At 37.4% G+C, this 17,496-nt stretch overlaps 3 protein-coding genes and 1 non-coding gene across 4 annotated transcripts; 2 read left to right on the forward strand and 2 right to left on the reverse strand.

Moving 5' to 3' along the window:
- Positions 1–455: 455 nt before the first annotated feature.
- LOC121802350 (vesicle-associated membrane protein 722-like) lies at positions 456–3,091 on the forward strand. The gene is made up of 5 exons (XM_042202015.1): positions 456–782; positions 1,412–1,553; positions 1,653–1,773; positions 1,897–1,959; positions 2,728–3,091. The coding sequence occupies exons 1-5, from the start codon at positions 593–595 to the stop codon at positions 2,878–2,880; spliced, it is 669 nt and encodes a 222-aa protein (XP_042057949.1). The 5' UTR covers positions 456–592; the 3' UTR covers positions 2,881–3,091.
- Positions 3,092–4,518: 1,427 nt separating this feature from the next.
- Positions 4,519–7,570, reverse strand: LOC121805931 (protein FAM98A-like). The gene is made up of 8 exons (XM_042205980.1): positions 7,374–7,570; positions 6,404–6,484; positions 6,227–6,315; positions 6,011–6,085; positions 5,581–5,792; positions 5,426–5,503; positions 5,135–5,314; positions 4,519–4,959 (listed from the first exon to the last, which is right to left on the reverse strand). Exons 1-8 carry the CDS (start codon positions 7,494–7,496, stop codon positions 4,844–4,846), a joined length of 954 nt encoding a protein of 317 aa, XP_042061914.1. The 5' UTR covers positions 7,497–7,570; the 3' UTR covers positions 4,519–4,843.
- A 7,616-nt stretch (positions 7,571–15,186) lies between these two features.
- Positions 15,187–17,052, reverse strand: LOC121804298. Its single transcript, XM_042203796.1, has one exon. It carries the CDS (start codon positions 17,050–17,052, stop codon positions 15,187–15,189), a length of 1,866 nt encoding a protein of 621 aa, XP_042059730.1.
- Positions 16,934–17,040, forward strand: LOC121806098. The gene has a single exon (XR_006051631.1). It is a non-coding gene; the product is annotated as a small nucleolar RNA R71 (small nucleolar RNA).
- Positions 17,053–17,496: the final 444 nt, after the last annotated feature.

The raw sequence follows: 17,496 nt of genomic DNA on the forward strand, positions 1-17,496 counted from the left end.
ACTACTATTGTTTTATATTTTCTCACATAGCGACGTCGATTCATTTTTAAAATATTAAAACTTTCATTATTATATGATGTTATTTAAGTTATATTTTTTTTAATTAATGACATTTATAGTGTTAGTTTTATAAAAGTATCATAAATAATGCTTAATCCTATTTTTTGGAGTGGATATTTATTTCATTTTTACATGCACGCCAACCAAAAACAGTCAAATCTTATGTTGGTAAATTTTTTATTTTGTATTTAATGTCAATTCTATATTGTTATTAATAATTCACATTTATAATAATATTTGTATTCCAATTTCTCATCAAGTATTTGATTTTGTAGTCAAATTATGCAAGTATATTTTACTTAATTAATGTATATTTTTGCTTTTGTAGGCCAATTTCTCCCCATTTCTATGTTTCTCTCTCTCTAGACTTCTCCCCATACTTAAATACACCAACACCTATTTCCGCTTCCTTTTTCTCCTCTCATTTCCCCCATTTTCTTTCCCCAACATTTCTATCTCCCTACGGTTACAGATACGCGCTGAGAGGCTTCGCCTAGGGTTTTTGGGGAGAGTGAGAAAGAGAGGAGCAGCGATGGGGCAGCAGTCGTTGATCTACAGCTTCGTGGCGCGCGGCACCGTGATCCTGACAGAGTACACCGAGTTCACCGGCAACTTCACCGGAATTGCCGCGCAGTGCCTCCAGAAACTCCCCGCCTCCAACAACAAGTTCACCTACAACTGCGACGGCCACACCTTCAACTACCTCGTCGAGGATGGATTCAGTAATCTCCGCTTCTCCCGATCTGTTTGTTTGTTCGTGTTTGCCTTCCATTTCTTCCACCGCAGTTATTCCTTTTCAAATATATGTGTCCGATTTCGATTGATGCGTATTTATTGTTCGGTGATCGATACTTAGATGATTGCAGTGGGCTTTATGATTTTATTTGGTTTATTTTGTTTGAAGAAGTCAGATCTCGGTTGACTGTTGATTTCTTTTGCTCAATAGATGCTGTAGTAACCGGATGTGTTTACGGATCGGTTTGGAAGTTTAGTGTGATGTTTTACTTTATTTAATTAGCTGAATCTGTAAGATTAGTATAAATAAATAGATTGGACGCAGCATCATTTTGCTTTGTTTACTTGATGATTCCTGTAGCTGCGTTTAAGGGGATAGGGTTTACAAAGACTGTTAACAGAATGATTCTACAGTATTTGTGTTATTTGATTCCGGAATATTTCCTAATAAAATGTGATCAGTGGTTGTTTGGAACTTCAGCATGAACTGATGTATACTGCATTTCTAATGTGTGTTTATCTTTTCTGATTTGCTTGCTATAGTTTAATTTTTTGGTGTTTTTCTGGTCTTCGTTCTTGTAGAATACTGTTAACTTTTGTATGTTTTGAATCACAGCATACTGTGTCGTGGCTGTTGAATCTATCGGAAGACAGATTCCTATCGCATTTCTTGAGCGAATCAAGGAGGATTTTACTAAGAAATATGGTGGAGGAAAGGCTGCCACAGCTGTTGCCAACAGCCTGAATAAAGAGTTCGGGTAATTCTTCTCAATACGTCTCATCTTTCATATGCTATATAATACCCATAATATTATTTCTCGTAGTGGAGATTAATAATTTTACTTTATAATGCTTAGGCCCAAATTGAAAGAGCAAATGCAGTACTGTGTTGATCACCCAGATGAGATCAGTAAACTTGCAAAGGTGAAAGCTCAAGTTACAGAAGTTAAAGGAGTCATGATGGAAAACATTGAAAAGGTAAGCGAATTTGGATGCCTCTTATTATCACCTTTAGTGTGTGTTTCATATATTGATGTGGTATGAATTTAGGTATTTTGTAATGGTAGTGTGGTTTCAATAAAGATTCTTTTGCCTTTTCAGGTGCTTGACCGTGGAGAGAAAATTGAGCTCCTTGTTGATAAAACTGAGAATCTTCGCTCCCAGGTTTGTCATTGGATGTTATATTTATGTACTACTAGTATTTATAAAATGTGAACTTCTCGGATACCCTATTAATTGGTAAAGCATTTTCTCTTTCACATATTTGAAGTTTTTTGGTTAACCGACATAACATAAGATTCATAAAATTAGATCCAGATTTACTGTGCTCCTTATACAATGGAAGATCCCTTGTTGACTAGCCATGTTATAATGGCAAGTGCACGGTGTGTTTGATACATAGGAAAAGCCAAGAAAAGCCTTGTTTTATTGATTTATTTGTCCAATGTGTGATACATAATAAAAGCCAAGAAAAGCCTTATTATTAATTTCACTTCACTATCCTACTAAGTATTTCTCAGTTCGATAATTTGATACAAACATACCCCTAATATATTACTCCACCTGTCCCATTAAAGTTATCCACATTTCCTTTATAATTTGTCCCAACAAAGATATCCTCTTTCCATGTTTAGAATAAAATTAGTCTCTACCTCATTATACTCAGATAACTCCACCTAAACTCTTATGCCATTAAAGAAAGCAGCCATCTTGAATGGGACGGGACGGAGGGAGTATAATAGTTTATTCGTTTGCTTCTTTGTACTTGATGTTGGGTGGGTGCTTGATATTGATTCATAGCTCGGGGTACCCAATTAGATGACCTTAATATTTGTAATCCCCAAGTCTTGGTTCATCCTCTGGATTTGCATCGTACGATTAGTGATAATGAGGTGAGTCGATCTGTGATGTGTTATCGCTTTGTCTGGACAGGCTCAAGATTTTAGGACGCAAGGAACGAAAATGAGGAGAAAGATGTGGCTGCAGAACATGAAGATAAAGCTGATAGTTCTTGCCATTATCGTTGCGTTGATCTTAATCATAGTTCTATCGGTGTGCGGTGGATTCAATTGCGGTAGTAAATAAGTGCCTGTTTGCATATCTAGAGAGAACTGTCCTCTCTCCTTGACAGAAACACCACTGTAATGCTTCTTTGCATTGAGCTTTGTTTCCCCTAAATTTTTTGGTGACATGTTTTGCCCCTTAGCTCTATTCTGTATTTTTTGTGAGATAATATTTGTTTGTATATTTTGTATGCTGAATTGTCTAAATATATTAGAGGGGTCGTTTGCAACTATTCACACTGCAAATAGTTTTATCACAGCAGGACTTTTTATGTCGAAATGAATTGGTTTCCTATTTCATACGAATGCATATTAATTCCGTATTGATTCGTTTTTTTAGGAAAATCTGAATTTATATTCTTGAAAGAATATAGCGAATGAAAATAACATTTTTATTTGTTCGAGATCCATTAGCTAATTATATTGTAGAATAAAAACGATTTTAAAGTTATTAGTATAAGGATAAAAAAAAAGAAAAGAGATTAGTACCCTTATATAGAAAATGACAAATTGTTTGTTTTGGAGTACCAATTTTAATACTACAAAAAATTAGTTTAGTGTTGTTATAATACTACTATTATGGTTTGATAACCTTATGCGGAATTGACTAGATGATTCCTTATACAATGTAATCATTCATTATTTTGGGGGATTAAAATGTTCGCATTAGGTCGACTATATTTACAATAAGATCCAAACACGTCTCATTTAAATGTGTTATCCGTCCGTTTAAACTCATAATATAAGAATAAATTAAAATTCTAACCATTATCATACTCTAAACAATTTATAAATTCTCAAAACATATTCGAATATTGGATTAGAAGAGTGTTTCAAACATATTTCAAACAACTTGTGAATTCCCGGAAAAAAAGCAGTTGATTGACGTATCTTATTAGTATTACATAATCTTACAATCATAACTCTAATATATATAGGAGTATACTCGCTCAAGTTCCATGTTATACCCAGATATGTGTTCAAGTTCCATGCCTCAAATGTGGAGAGCCTTAGTTAAATTCTAGGCATGCACTGTTGCTCTTTGTTATGTTCATAAATCAATTCTCAGTCATTTGGTGGTAAATGGAGCTGCATTGAAGTCCACACCCAGAAATGAAGTTGAATTGTCAATTTTACCCCTCCCAAATTTATTTCTCCCCAAAATTAGATGTCTCAGTGTGGGTATTTTGGTCACAATGGTTTTTAAACCCCTTTAAAAAATTATTTAAAATTCGAAATTTATTACTTCAAGAACTATATCTGAAACATTGAACACTTGATACAGATGGTATATATGTGAGCCCTACACGTTCAAAACTCATCCAAATTTATTTATTCCCTATCTATACCCCCTATTATTGTTATTTCTCCACAATTCAAAATTCTCCCTATCTACAGCGTAAATATATTATCTACATACTTTACTTTTATAATTCTCCCTATCTACATCGTAAATATATTATCTACATACTTTACTTTTATAAGATATATATATATACTCTACTCCCTCCGTCCCATAAAAGATGTCACACTTATGGGACATCACGAGATTTTAGGAGGTTTTGTTTCATGTGTTAAATGGAAAGAGAGAATATAATTTTTATGTTAATGTTAGAGAACTTTTTTCAAAAATGAAAATGTGACATCTTTTGAAACAAACTAAAAAGGAAAATATGACATCTATTATGAAACGGATGGAGTATTAAAGACAAATATGGCCAATTGTTAGGTAGGGAGAGAGAGGGTTTGGAGGGAAAATGAGAAACGAAAAAAAAAATTATATAGCGAGTCAGAAATTGGATGCTTGCTGTTGGGCATTTACATAAAAGAAATAACACCTGAAAACAAAGCTTACCTTACCCCCTTCATAAACATACTAGGCAAAACAACCATCACCTGCAAACCGGACTTTTCAAACATAGCAACAACTCAAACAAAGGCAAGCACTTCTCCATAGCAAGCAAGCAAGGACCAACTACCAACAACTATTCTTGGTTGCCGCCAACCCTCTGAGTCGCACGACCACCCATTCCTCCACGCCCACGCCCACCATAGCCTCTGCCACCTACACCTCTACCTCTGCCCCTTCCATATCCAGCATCTGTATTAATAAATAGACATGCTCGTCGTTAACCTTCATCAAGTGTATATAAACAACCCAGACAATGTCAAATCTATATCACTTTCAAGTATCTATCTTTCTTAAATACAAACTTCAATTACTTTAACACATTTCCAAAAATGGACTGAATTGTTTTTAGGTTAAAAGAACATACCACGATATCCCCCACCCCAACCTCCACGACTACCACCTCGGCCCCAATTGGAATATCCGCCAGCATAGCCACCTGAATTAGAATATCCACCAGCATAGCCACCATTATAGCCACCTGAATTAGGATATCCACCATTATAGCCTCCTGAATTAGAATAGCCACCATTATAGCCATCATTTTCTGCAACGGAAGAAGAAGAATCGTTGATAAGGGAAATGATAATATCATATCCATATATGCACCACACGGAAGATAAATTATAAGGTGGTTGATAGTTCAAGAGTGAAGTACCCTGGTAGTTCGAATATCCACCTCTGTGCCAACCTCGCCCCCTCCCTCGACCACGGCCTCTTCCTCGGCCATTAGTATCTAAAAACCAGAAGTACGCGAAATTAATGTTAGGATATGTAAATGTTTACACCAAGAAATTCAGTTAATTTCCTTACCTCCATTACCAGCATTGTAAATGGCGTGTGCTTGTCTAGGAGGTTGATTTTGCTGCTGTGGCTGATAGTTGTTGTACTGCTGTTTAGTTTGATCCACGTTACCAGCATTATAAACTCCAAGTGCTTGTCGAGGAGGTTGATGTTGCTGCTGCTGTGGCTTGTAGTTGTTGTACTTCTGTTTAGTTTGATCCGCATTAGATGGGCCTTGATACCTGATCCATGATGATATGTAAGAGACTGGGATAAAGGATTAACAAATAACTGAAATAACATTATCTGAAACCAGAATTAGCTTTACATAAACACAAAGCAATACACATTGAAGGAAGAAGGCATCACACATGTTCCTAACTATCAGATTAAAAGGATATCCAACCCGCACATGAAGTATTCCTTGTAAGGGTCCAAAATACAGTCCCACAGAAATTACCCGGGAGAGCTCTGGTTAAGCTCTTTAGTCGAGAGAGTAATTGAAATCATGGACACGTGGCGAGTCTGCTCCACACTGTAGACATAAGTATATCCATTAGAGACTCCAGTAGCACATATACATACATAATTGATCATAAAAAGAGATAGATAATACAACACAATGTGCATCAGGAGTGACAAGTTTGAGACAAAGGGAATAAAACTCCAAACTCACATCTGAAGGCCCTCTTCAATGGGTTCAAAGGTATCAGTTATGCTGATTGAGCTGATGGCAGTGTCCTGATGCAGTTGAGGAACACTTCTCTATATCCAAAGGAAAGTACTGAGTTCTTCACATTGTGCAAGAGAGAGAAAGATAAAAGTATCATAGGAAAGGAAACTAAATAGCAACCTTTAAGAATTCTGCAATTGCCACAGTTTTGCTTATTGCCTGACCCATTGCCTTTAAGACAATCTCTGTCACTTGTCTCTCCTGAGAAAAATATTATTAACATAACAATCATTGGCGGGCAGTTTCAGCAGGATAGGCCAAAACAAAATATCCATAAATAACTTATATAAAGACATGCATGAAAAAAATCCTCCTAAAGATGCATGATCTAAAATGAAAAACCATTCCAATACAAAGAAGGACATCAAGCTAAACCCAGGAAATTCGACCACCCTTATCTCTACAGAGTGATAAGAACACCCTCGAGGAGATACACTTTCTCACATTATTTAAAAAACCCAAAGCAACACTCGGCATCACGTCAAGCAAGACTAATCTAGTCACCTTCTTCAACACAACTAAACTAGTCACCTCCATCAACACAACTAAACTAGCCACCTCCATCAAAACAACAGAAACAGATACTTGTGAGTATTCAAGTGGATGACCACCAAAATACAACAAGACTATGCCCTAACTACCATGGTCCACGAGCAAATTCCATAGTCACATTGATAAATCAGAGTAATAAGTAGTCCAATAAGAAATAAACGGCCTATAGCTAGTAAATTACTTCACCAAAACCAACAAACATACACATTAGAAGTAATAGCAGCAGAAATGATGAGCGGACACAGAAAAATCACGATTCTGTTAAAATATCAACCGCAAAATTTATGTGTTAAACAACATTATTATAAGACGATTCATGTATAAACAAGTAGCATTAACATAGCAATATCTCTTAAAATCCTTGTAAGAAATTCGAAATCAGATGAAATGCCACTCGATAACACCCATCAGCAGAAAATAAACGGAAATGGAAGATCCGTAGCAGTGCATAAACGACACCAAAAGAACTCAATCAAACAGAAAATCGCAAAAACATACAGAAAATAGAGAGATGAGTGAGAGCGAAAGGAGGATTAACCTGAAGCAGGGTGGTAGCGTAGCTGAGGTAGTTACGAACAAGGCCTTGAGACGTGATGCGGATCTCATTCTCGTTAACAGGAGATTCAGGCTTCGGCTTCTCCACCTTTTGGTATCTATCCATTTTTCCCTCAAACCCTAAAAACCCTAGAGAGAGAAAGACTAAGAGAGAGGAGAAGGAGGGAATTTTTTGGTGTGATATATATTCATAGAATAATAATCAGTAATCTAGTGAGGGAGAATCAGAATTTAGCTCTCACATCATGGTCCGTTTTATTGGGCTCTAGGCCCGGTTTTTGAGGGCCCATTCTCCGCATGGGCTTCCATATTGTTGGTTCTTTAGCTCCATAATTGGGATGCTTGTTTTGGGCTTTAATAGGTCATCTCATCCACAAAATTATTATACTAGGATTACTTAAATTTTGTCATGTGTTTTGCTTGGCATTTTTTCTTTAATTTTATCACAATCTTCAGTTATAGATCTGCATCTTTAAATTACCTCAAACATATGGAAAATTCGTTTAAATTTCTAGAGAAAATGGTCTTGAATCTCTTGACATGACAACTACTTGATGGCCATAATGGGAGGGGTGTGTTGATGCGGTTTAAATTTATGCATTAATTCAATGTTTCAAATTTTGTTTTCCTAAGTTAGAATCTTGTGAGCGGCGAAGACAAGAGAGAGGAGGAGAGAGTCTGCTAAGGGTAAAGACGGAAGAAAAGATGTGACAGGCAATGCTAGACGGGGCTTCTTGGTATGATGAAATGGAATGAAATGAGATGAATGACATTCCTACCTCCACTCCATTTCTTTGCTTGATAAATTTTTTTCTTAGGAATCACCATTTCATTTGGAATGGTCATTTCATTCGACATTGTAATAGCCATTCCATTCCATTCAATTTTCCTTTCTTTTTATTTTAAATTTTAACAAAATTATACAAATATATTTTATATTTTATTTAAATTAAATATCATCAAAATTTTATAATAAAATTAAATTTTTACAAATTTTTAATAATTAAAAAATCCACACACACACTATACACACTTCACACACTACACACCCTACACACACTTCACACACTCCACACACTTCACACACTACACGCACTTCACACACTTCACACACTACACGCACACTATACACACAAAATGCACACATTGTACACAAAATAAGCACACTGCATATACACTATACACAAAATATGCACATTGTCTACACATTACATATACTTACAAATTTTACACGAAATACACACACTTCACACAAACTAAACTTTCAAATTTAGTTCAGTTTTCGGTTTGATTCAGTTTAAACTTTTGAAAAATTTCAGTTTTTCGATTCGGTTCGGTTTGAATCGGAAAAAAAATTCTAAAAGCTGAAAAAAATTCAAAATTAGGATGCTTGAAATGTGTGAAATGTGAGTAGTGTTTGTAGTGTGTATAATGTGTAGTGTTGAAATATGTGAAATGTGTGTAGTGTGTAAAGTGTTTATAACGTGTGAAGTGTGTGTAGTGGGTGAAGTGCGTGTAGTGTGTGATGTGTAGTGTGTGTAGTGCGTGAAGTGCGTGTAGTGTGTGAAATGTGTGTAGAAATTTAATAAAAAATTATTCTTTATTAGAGATTATATAATTATTTTTAATCAGCTCAAAATCATGTGTGAATCTTTTATAAAATATTTATACTCTTATTTAGATAAAATAATATACTCCAAAATTCAACTTAAAGTTAAGAGCTTTATGAACATACAATTTATCTTATTTTTACCTATATTTAATTTAGTAGGATGTAACTCATTGTAATTTGATAGAAAATTATTCTACATTGTGATTTGTACTATAGAGTTTGAAACATCACATTAATACAACAAGATAATAAAAACAGTATAAATTTAGTTTGTGTTGTATTTGTAAAGAAAAGAGTGTACTAAATTTAGTTTGACGAGAATAATAAATAGAGTTGAGGAAAAGGAGAAAAACAGTTTAACTATATGAGTACATTAAAGACACCTAAAAACGCATATTAAAATTACTCCATTTTTAAAATCAAGGACCGTTGCAAATAAAACCGTTGTTCTCTAATTTTCTAATTAACTTTTAATATAAACAGTAACTCGTATCGTTCTTCTCCAACTCATTTGCACTAGCTTTTCCTCTATCGCCAATTTCTCTCTGTCCAATTTCTCTCGCTCCCCGATTTCTCTCTCTCCCGAAATGTACTGAAGCTGCTCCAGCCGATCAATCTTAACAGGTTTCCCAGCAATTTCTTTCCTCAGCAACATTCGTTGCTTCATAACCGTTTTCTTTTTTTCCTTATCATCCTCCAGTGCCTCCTCACTGATTTGGAGTTTCTATTTGCACTCTGCTAATTCACCTTTGATATTCACATACTGAAGATAGCATCAAGAAACACGCGGAAGAAGTCACCGAACACACCAAAGAGTAGTTGGATATCAAAGCTGAATTAGCAGAGTGCAAACAGAAACTCCAAATCAGTCAAATCAGTGAGGAGGCACTGAAGGAGGATAAGGAAAAAAAGAAGATGGTTATGAGGCAAAGAATGTCGCTGAGGAAAGAAATTGTTGGGCAACCTGATATGATTGATAAGGATGAGCAGCTTAAGTACATCGACAAGGCAAGATTTAATCTTCTCCAACTAGATCTGGTGACTGCAGATGTGGAGCTGTTCAAGAAGGCGAAGAGCCTCAATCTGAAATGCAGATTCGAATGAGGTACAAACCATAGTTTTTTAATTTCAAAAAAGTACTCAACTTCTTTTATTTGTTTCTGTCTTAGGATCTTCAAGAAAGCACTTTTTGTTTCAACGAAACGGTCTTTATTTCTGTTTTGATCTTCATGTGCTGTGGTTGCTGTGATTTGTTTCTGTTGTGTTTGCTTGTTTCTGTCTTGTGATCTTCAAGAAAGCACTTTTTCTGTTCCTGTCTTAGGATCTTCAAGAAAACACTTTTTGTTGTGTTTGACTGTTTCCGCCTTAGGATCTTCTAGGAAGCACTTTTTTTTTATCTTAGGATCTTCAAGAAAGCACTTTTTGTTTCAAGAAAGCACTTTTTTGTTTCTGTCTTAGGATCTTCAAGAAAGCACTTTTTGTTTCAAGAAACATTTTTTTTTTTTTTCTGTTTTGATCTATGTGTTGTGGTTGCTGGGATTTGTTTCTGTTGTGTTTGATTTGTTTCATGAAACTTTTTTTTTGTCTGTTTTGATCTTCATTTGTTGTGGTTGCTGTGATTTGTTTCAAGAAAGTTTTTTTTGTCTGTTTTGATCTTCATGTGGTGTGGTTCCTGTGATTTGTTTCTGTTGTGTCTCATATGTATCAAGGAAGTGTATACTATCCTGGTCTGAATCTTCATGTCTGTAGAAAATGATGTGGTTGTGCTAAAGTATAAATGTTGGTATGAAAGTAGATGTGGTTGCAATGGTTGTGTTTGATTGGTTCTGCCCTTGGCACATACTTTGACTTGATAGAATGTGTTTTTTTTTCTTCAGGAACCAGGAAGTTAAATGCATATAAAAATTTTGCTCATTAGTATTTTTTTTAATATCGTGCAGATAAAAACATACTACTATATGTACTTCTGGTACATCTCCGAGTAATATTTTCCGCATCTTGTCAGCTGTACATTTCATTCTTCATTTCTCATAGAATAACATCAAAAAGTTTGTCTCTAAAGTAGACCTTCTTCCCCTGTTAATGTTTCAGAATCTACAACTATCAGTCCATCATTATAAACCTGCAAACTGCCAAAATGTAGAAATAGAATGTATCTGTGCAAAATCATGTAGATACATATAGAGCTGATTGCTCAAAATCATATTTGTCCTACAATAAAGTTTCCAGCATAAGCCACCGAGCCCGATGATAGAAAAGGCAACTAAATAATTATTGAAGTATATGTAGATGCAGTGAAGAGTAACTTGTAGGAACAAAAAAATCATAACAATTAACCTAATTGTAAAGGTAACCTGAGAATAAAATGGTGAATTAATATCATACCTAATACTCTCGTGTTGTGCCATAGGCAGAATCGTAGGTTGCATCACCAGATTCCGGAGTTCAGCACGAAGTGGGGGAGAACCTGTATGCAATGTAATCCAAGGATCAGTTTATTAACCTATTGATAAAAATTAATACACACCCTCATAACTGTCATTAAAGAGAAGGCAGAGCTTGCTTCTGACACCATGTTAACTTGTTAAGGAACTAACTCCCTTGGAATTTAAAAAAAAAGGCTCATGCTTCATTATAATGTGACGCATAATGAAGCATAAAATTAACATATAAAGAAAAAAAGGCTCCGCAAATCTAGAACGAACTCCCTTGGAATTTTGAAAATGCCTCATTTATTAGGTAAGTTAAGCTATTCATAAACTGCAAGATACTTATTTTCTAAACAGGTATATAGGCACATGCTTCTTAAAACTTACAAAATACTATGACAACAAAACAGAGCATCCCTAGTTTCATTTCTTCGTTTCGCATTAAGTCATAGCAGTCTTTTGCATATTTTACTCTGCAATATCACATTTTGAGATAACTAAATCATAAATGAATGAGGCTGTTTCTGGATTACCTGAGTCATGATCACTCAAGATACATACTTGACAACTTCAATTCTTGGTTGGTAAAGGAACTAGGCAAACTGAATAAGTATCTGAACAACTTGATCACATAACAATATTCATCTCAGAATCAAGATTGTAGAAATATTCTCTGCTAACCACGTCCCTTCTTCTTCTTCTTCTTCTTCTTGTCTGAATCAGCGAGCTCGTTGCTCGACCAGGACTGATCAGACGAACCAGCTATGGGTAAAACCTTATTCTCCGATGTCTTCTTCTTCCTCTTCTGCAATGTATTTTTAGTGATGGGAGTTGCTATTTGATGTGATATTTTAGAGTTCTTAATCAATGTATAAAGATTATCAAGTTCAATTATTTAAACTCTAATAATACTACACTACTGCAAGAATACAGTATCGTAGTAGTATTTCAAGTGTCGATCCACAGGGAGGCGAGATTGCTTACACTTAATATGACTACACAAAGCATAAAAAGATTTTGTTTGATTTTGAAATGGTTAACTAACTTAAGCTACTTAAATGAGACTTTTAACACGAGAAAGACAAGTCACTCCAAGTTGCTTTCTAAGCTTGCGTTGTTACACACCATTACGACGAACCATACGACGGGATTAAAATTATCAACCTAATCGCGTGCACTGAACATGTCTACGACGTATAGTTCACAGTCAGCTGAACACTTGTTCCATGAACCAACTTTCAACGACATTTAGTTCCTGCGGATGCGCGGGAATAAATGTCGTCTACTATAATCACTTACCTAATCCACTATCAATTTATCCCCTGAACAGTTCTAAATCGAAAGCATACCAACAAACGATCAATCCTAAGCTATGTTAAAGAGACAATAGTTAAGATTTAACAACACTACATCATTAGCCAAAAACGTAGCATTTTAATTAAAGCAAACATTGTTGGTACCAAAACACATGATTCGATGGTGTGAAAACATTCATACAAGCCTAGATTACAACTCGGAGCAACAAAGAGAGCCTAGCCTATACACATGGTAGAATGTAGAAATAAAACCATAGGTGTGATGCTCTCGTCGAGTGGAGTTGGGATTCGGGAATGGATGGTCGGAATAATGGCCGGAATGTCTTCCTTCTCTTCTTCCTCTCCTCCTTTCTCTCCTTCTGTCTTTTTCTCTGTCTCCCCCTCTCTGTCCGTTTCCTTTCTCTTTTTATTTCCCCAGCAAAACTGCCGAGAAAACTGCTGAAATGCAGTTGAACCACCAAACGCCCGACCGGGCGAAATTAGAAGGGATAATCGCCCGACCGGGCGAACGGCTTCTGGAGGTATCGTGGGGAAACGCCCGACCGGGCGTTTTGTGTCGTCAATAATCGCCCGACCGGGCGAACTTTCTGGAATCCTCATGCGTAACGCCCGACCGGGCGTTTTAGAAGCTCAGAATCGCCCGACCGGGTGTTTCTTCTGCCTGCTATTCTGACGCATTTCCAGCTTCCAACACCCAAAACTACACTCAAAACACACTTTGGTGAGTTACAATTACATAGAAATGTTTAGTCTACGGGGGAAAAGTATAGGAAATATGCTTCGCATCAAATACCCCCAAACTTAAGCTATTGCTCGCCCCGAGCAAGATACATTTTAAGCACAAAAACTCAACCAAGTCTAACCCGCAAAGAGATTTTCATCAACAAGAATCATGTAGGGACGTGAGTGACAAGAACTAAACCCCCGACATTTCCAATCGAGATTTCCCACTCTCAAGAACAATCACTCATCCTCCTAGAACGTCAAGTTAAGGTGCACTTCAAAATACGTCCAAGCATGCGATCAAACAACTCAAACCATCATCATTGACTCATTAAGCAATACTAACCACATAGACTCACAGATTTCAAATCGAACCTCTTTAACTCTACCAAGTTCTTTACACAACATCCACAAGCATCAACGATAAGGTCCAAGGTCTTATTTCAAGGTTGTAATGGGGCTAGGGACGAGGTAGGATAAGTATGGATAGTGAGCTCAAAGGCTACACATTTGAGTGCCAAAATCTTCTCTCCTACAACTTCCTTCCAAAGATTAACCAACGAAAAATTACAACCAAACCCACACTCCCCCAAACTTGAGATCTATTCCAGACGAGATTACACAAACAAACATAGAAGCTCTATCTTTATTTCATCAATTTATTCCTTTTTTTTTTTGTTTTTGTAAAGACCTCGACTTTTGTGAATTTGGAGGTCGTCTTTTTCTTTTTCTTGTTTTTTTTTTTTTTTTCCTTAGAACTTCATTCTTTTCACCTTCTATCAAGTCTAGAAATGTCTACTCTTTACAATTCACCACCCACACTCAAACTCAAACCACAAAGCTCAACTTGTATTTAGCACCCAAATAGTAGCAAGGTCTATCGATGAGGCTAAAATTAGGCTTATTTCAGTGGCTAAGTGTTTGGCTAAGTGTTTACACAAAGAATAAGAAATTAAGCTCAAGGTGGCTTCTAGGGGATCATTTGATGGACTAGGCATGTGATCATTTGGCCATGGAGTTCATCCTAGTGCCTTATCCTCCCAAATCGTTAACACAAACGAACGCAAGCACTTCACTCGATAAAGCAAATCAATCCAAAATAATTTCCACAAGTCATGCGATTTTCATACTCTCCTCAACTTAAGAAATCGGATGTAATCACAACATGCTCTTTCAAATAAATTCATGCACCCATTCCATTCATCCTAAGCTTCAAAGATCAAGTAAGATCAAGCAAGATTTCCTAACCAGAAAGCCGAAGATAAAGCATGCATCCGTCAACTACATAGATTCAAAACATCTTTATGAAGCAAAACACCCAAAAACAAACATCACAAATCATTCATAACCCCCCAAACTTGAATGCGTCATTGTCCTCAATGCATGCAAAAAAGACAAATAAAGTAAAGGGAAAGGAAACTCCCCCAAACTTGGCATGACGTCCATAGTGCGTTCGGGTGGGAGGGTGGGTGTAAAAATCCTTTGCAGGTGTGCTTCCTCCTAAGCTCCAATCCTAACTCCCAGTTGCTCCTACAAAAAGAACAAAAACTACAAAAAAAAAAACACTCAATTCAAAATAAATGTTGGAGGAAAGAATTGAGCAAACAAAACCTCCAACATATGAAATCAAAAATAAAAACAAAAAACTTGGGTTGCCTCCCAATCAGCGCCTTTGTTTCTAGTCGTTGGCTCGACCTTCTTCATCCTTGTCTACCTCTATCCAGGCTCCAATAGGCGCTTCCCCGCCTTCTCTTGCTTGATCACCACATTCTGTCCATCTACTCGAAACATGACCGTATTTGTCTTGGTCTCTATCACAACATCACCGGTTGCTAAAAATGGCCTACCAAAGAGGATAGGCATGTCCTTGTCCTCTTCCATCTCTAAGACAATAAAGTCGACCGGGAGTACAAACTTGTCCACCTTCACCAAGACATCCTTGATGATCCCTAGTGGCTTCACAATTGAGTGATCCGCCAATTGTAGCTCAATATCGATTGACTCAATCCTCGCTTGTAGACCGATTGACCTCGCCGTCTTCAGAGCCATCAATGATATTCCCGAGCCTTGATCAAGTAGGCACTTTGGGAACTTTTTATCTCCCATCTCACATGGGATCACACAACTCCCAGGGTCTCGTCTCTTCGCAGGTATCTTCCCCTTCACCAATTGTGAGCAAAATGCGCTCAATCTCACCACACCATCGTCTTGTATCTTCTCCTTTTTCGCAATAAGATCCTTAAAAAACTTGGAGAATTTAGGAAAGTGTAGGAACAAATCCACCAGGGACACATCTACATTAACTTTCCTGATAATGTTCATCATCCAATCGAGTCCTTTCTCTTGAATTATTTTCCTACCCTTCTTCTTATTCTCGACTGGGAAAGGTGGTGGCGGGATAAAATCTGGAAAATTAAATGGACACTTCGGGTCCATTGCCGGACTTAGTGGATTCTTCTTGTGGATATCACTCATGGTTGACTCTTCTTTTTCTTGTTGACATTCCCTAGCTTCGGTAGTAGCCCACTCAATCCCCTCGTCCGCCCCTGCGTGCGAGGTTTGTGAGCCAAACAACTTGTCCGCCCCTGCGTGCAAGATGTTCGAGCCATTTTGTGCATCTAGCATGATTGGAGACTCAAGATCCTTCCCACTTCTTAACTTAACTGCCTTGCACTGTTCAAAACCTTTAGGATTGGGCACCGTATCACTCGGGATAGCATTAGGAATTCTTGTGTGAGATGCTGTAGCGATCTGCCCAATTTGAGTCTCGAGATTCCTCAATGTAGCTTCCATCTGACCAAACTTTTCCACCGTCTTCTCTTTGAAATTCTCATTCTCCCTTTGACTCTTAGTCATAAACGAGAGAATCTGTCCCAATTGATCCTCGACTGATGGCTTCTTCTCATAACCCGGGGGTTGAGTGTTTGTCCTCCATTGGGTCCCCGAGTTGTTGCTAGGACCACTTTGATTCCAGTTCGATTGCTGAGGCCTCCAATTCTGCTGATTGCTGTATTGGTTGCCTTGGTTAAACCCTTGGCCATTGTTGCCAATGTAGTTCACATCCTCGATTGGTGGTCCTTGAATACTAGAACATTGATCAGTATGATGCCCTCCTTGACACAATCCACATCTCATCACTGCCACTGCTTTGGGTTGAGGAGTCAGTTGCAGCGATTTCACTGCCTTTGTCATCGACGACATCTGGGTGCTTATATCTGCCAATTGAGCTTCAATTGCAGATACTCTCTCTGCATCCTTTGTAGCACCGAATGTGTCTCCTCCTTTCTCCGCTGCTCTCCTTGGGTTGTGCCAGTTCCGTTGATTGTTAGCCAACCTTTGGAATAAGGCTCTCACCTCCTCATGCGTTAAGTCATCCAGGTTTCCATTAGAGCCTGCAGTAACTAGTCCCGTGCCTTCATTGTTGAGTCCCTTGTAGAATTTCAAAAGGTCATGCCCCGGAGCTAGACCATGGCTCGGGCATTTCCTTATCAGGTCTGTGAATCTCTTCCAAGCTTCTGCAAAGGACTCATCATACTTTTGATGGAAAGAAGTGATCTCTTCTCTCAATTTCTCGATCTTCATCGGGGAATTATATTCTAAGAGGAACAACGTCTTCAACTCTTGGAATGTTTCAATGTTGTAGCCCGGTATAGAGTCATACCAAGCTCTTGCTTTCTCCCTCAGAGAGAATGGGAATAAGACCCTCTTGATCAGATTGTGTTCCACATTCGGGGGTCTGTGAGAGTTCGTCAACTCGTAGAAGGCATTGAGGTGGCTCATCGGGTCTTCATCATCCCGTCCATGGAAAAGATTCCCCCCATTCACCAAACTAATGTAGTGAGGTGGAATGTTGATGTTGTTGTTCGCATAAGCAAACTCTCCGGGGTACTCAATTCCCGATCTAAGAGTGTCGCCAAACCTCACAACGGGTGGTGGGACAGCGTTGTTGTTATTATTGTCGGCCATCGACTCAGCTTCCAGATCACTGTCACTATTCTCAAACAATGGGTTATCTCTGATTGGACT

The sequence above is a fragment of the Salvia splendens genome, chromosome 5, assembly GCF_004379255.2.
Source record: "Salvia splendens isolate huo1 chromosome 5, SspV2, whole genome shotgun sequence".
Classification (NCBI taxonomy): Eukaryota; Viridiplantae; Streptophyta; class Magnoliopsida; order Lamiales; family Lamiaceae; genus Salvia; species Salvia splendens.

Excerpts from the sequence above, each read along its gene's own strand:
- LOC121804298 (XM_042203796.1), bottom strand. The coding sequence starts at position 17,052 with ATGAAGATCGAGAAATTGAGAGAAGAGATCACTTCTTTCCATCAAAAG.
- LOC121802350 (XM_042202015.1), top strand. The coding sequence starts at position 593 with ATGGGGCAGCAGTCGTTGATCTACAGCTTCGTGGCGCGCGGCACCGTG. Across the intron at positions 783-1,411 it reads CCTCGTCGAGGATGGATTCA|CATACTGTGTCGTGGCTGTT; the intron begins GTAATCTCCGCT and ends TTTGAATCACAG. Across the intron at positions 1,554-1,652 it reads AGCCTGAATAAAGAGTTCGG|GCCCAAATTGAAAGAGCAAA; the intron begins GTAATTCTTCTC and ends TATAATGCTTAG.
- LOC121805931 (XM_042205980.1), bottom strand. The coding sequence starts at position 7,496 with ATGGATAGATACCAAAAGGTGGAGAAGCCGAAGCCTGAATCTCCTGTT. Across the intron at positions 6,485-7,373 it reads ACGCTACCACCCTGCTTCAG|GAGAGACAAGTGACAGAGAT; the intron begins GTTAATCCTCCT and ends TATTTTTCTCAG. Across the intron at positions 6,086-6,226 it reads ATTGAAGAGGGCCTTCAGAT|TGTGGAGCAGACTCGCCACG; the intron begins GTGAGTTTGGAG and ends TTATGTCTACAG.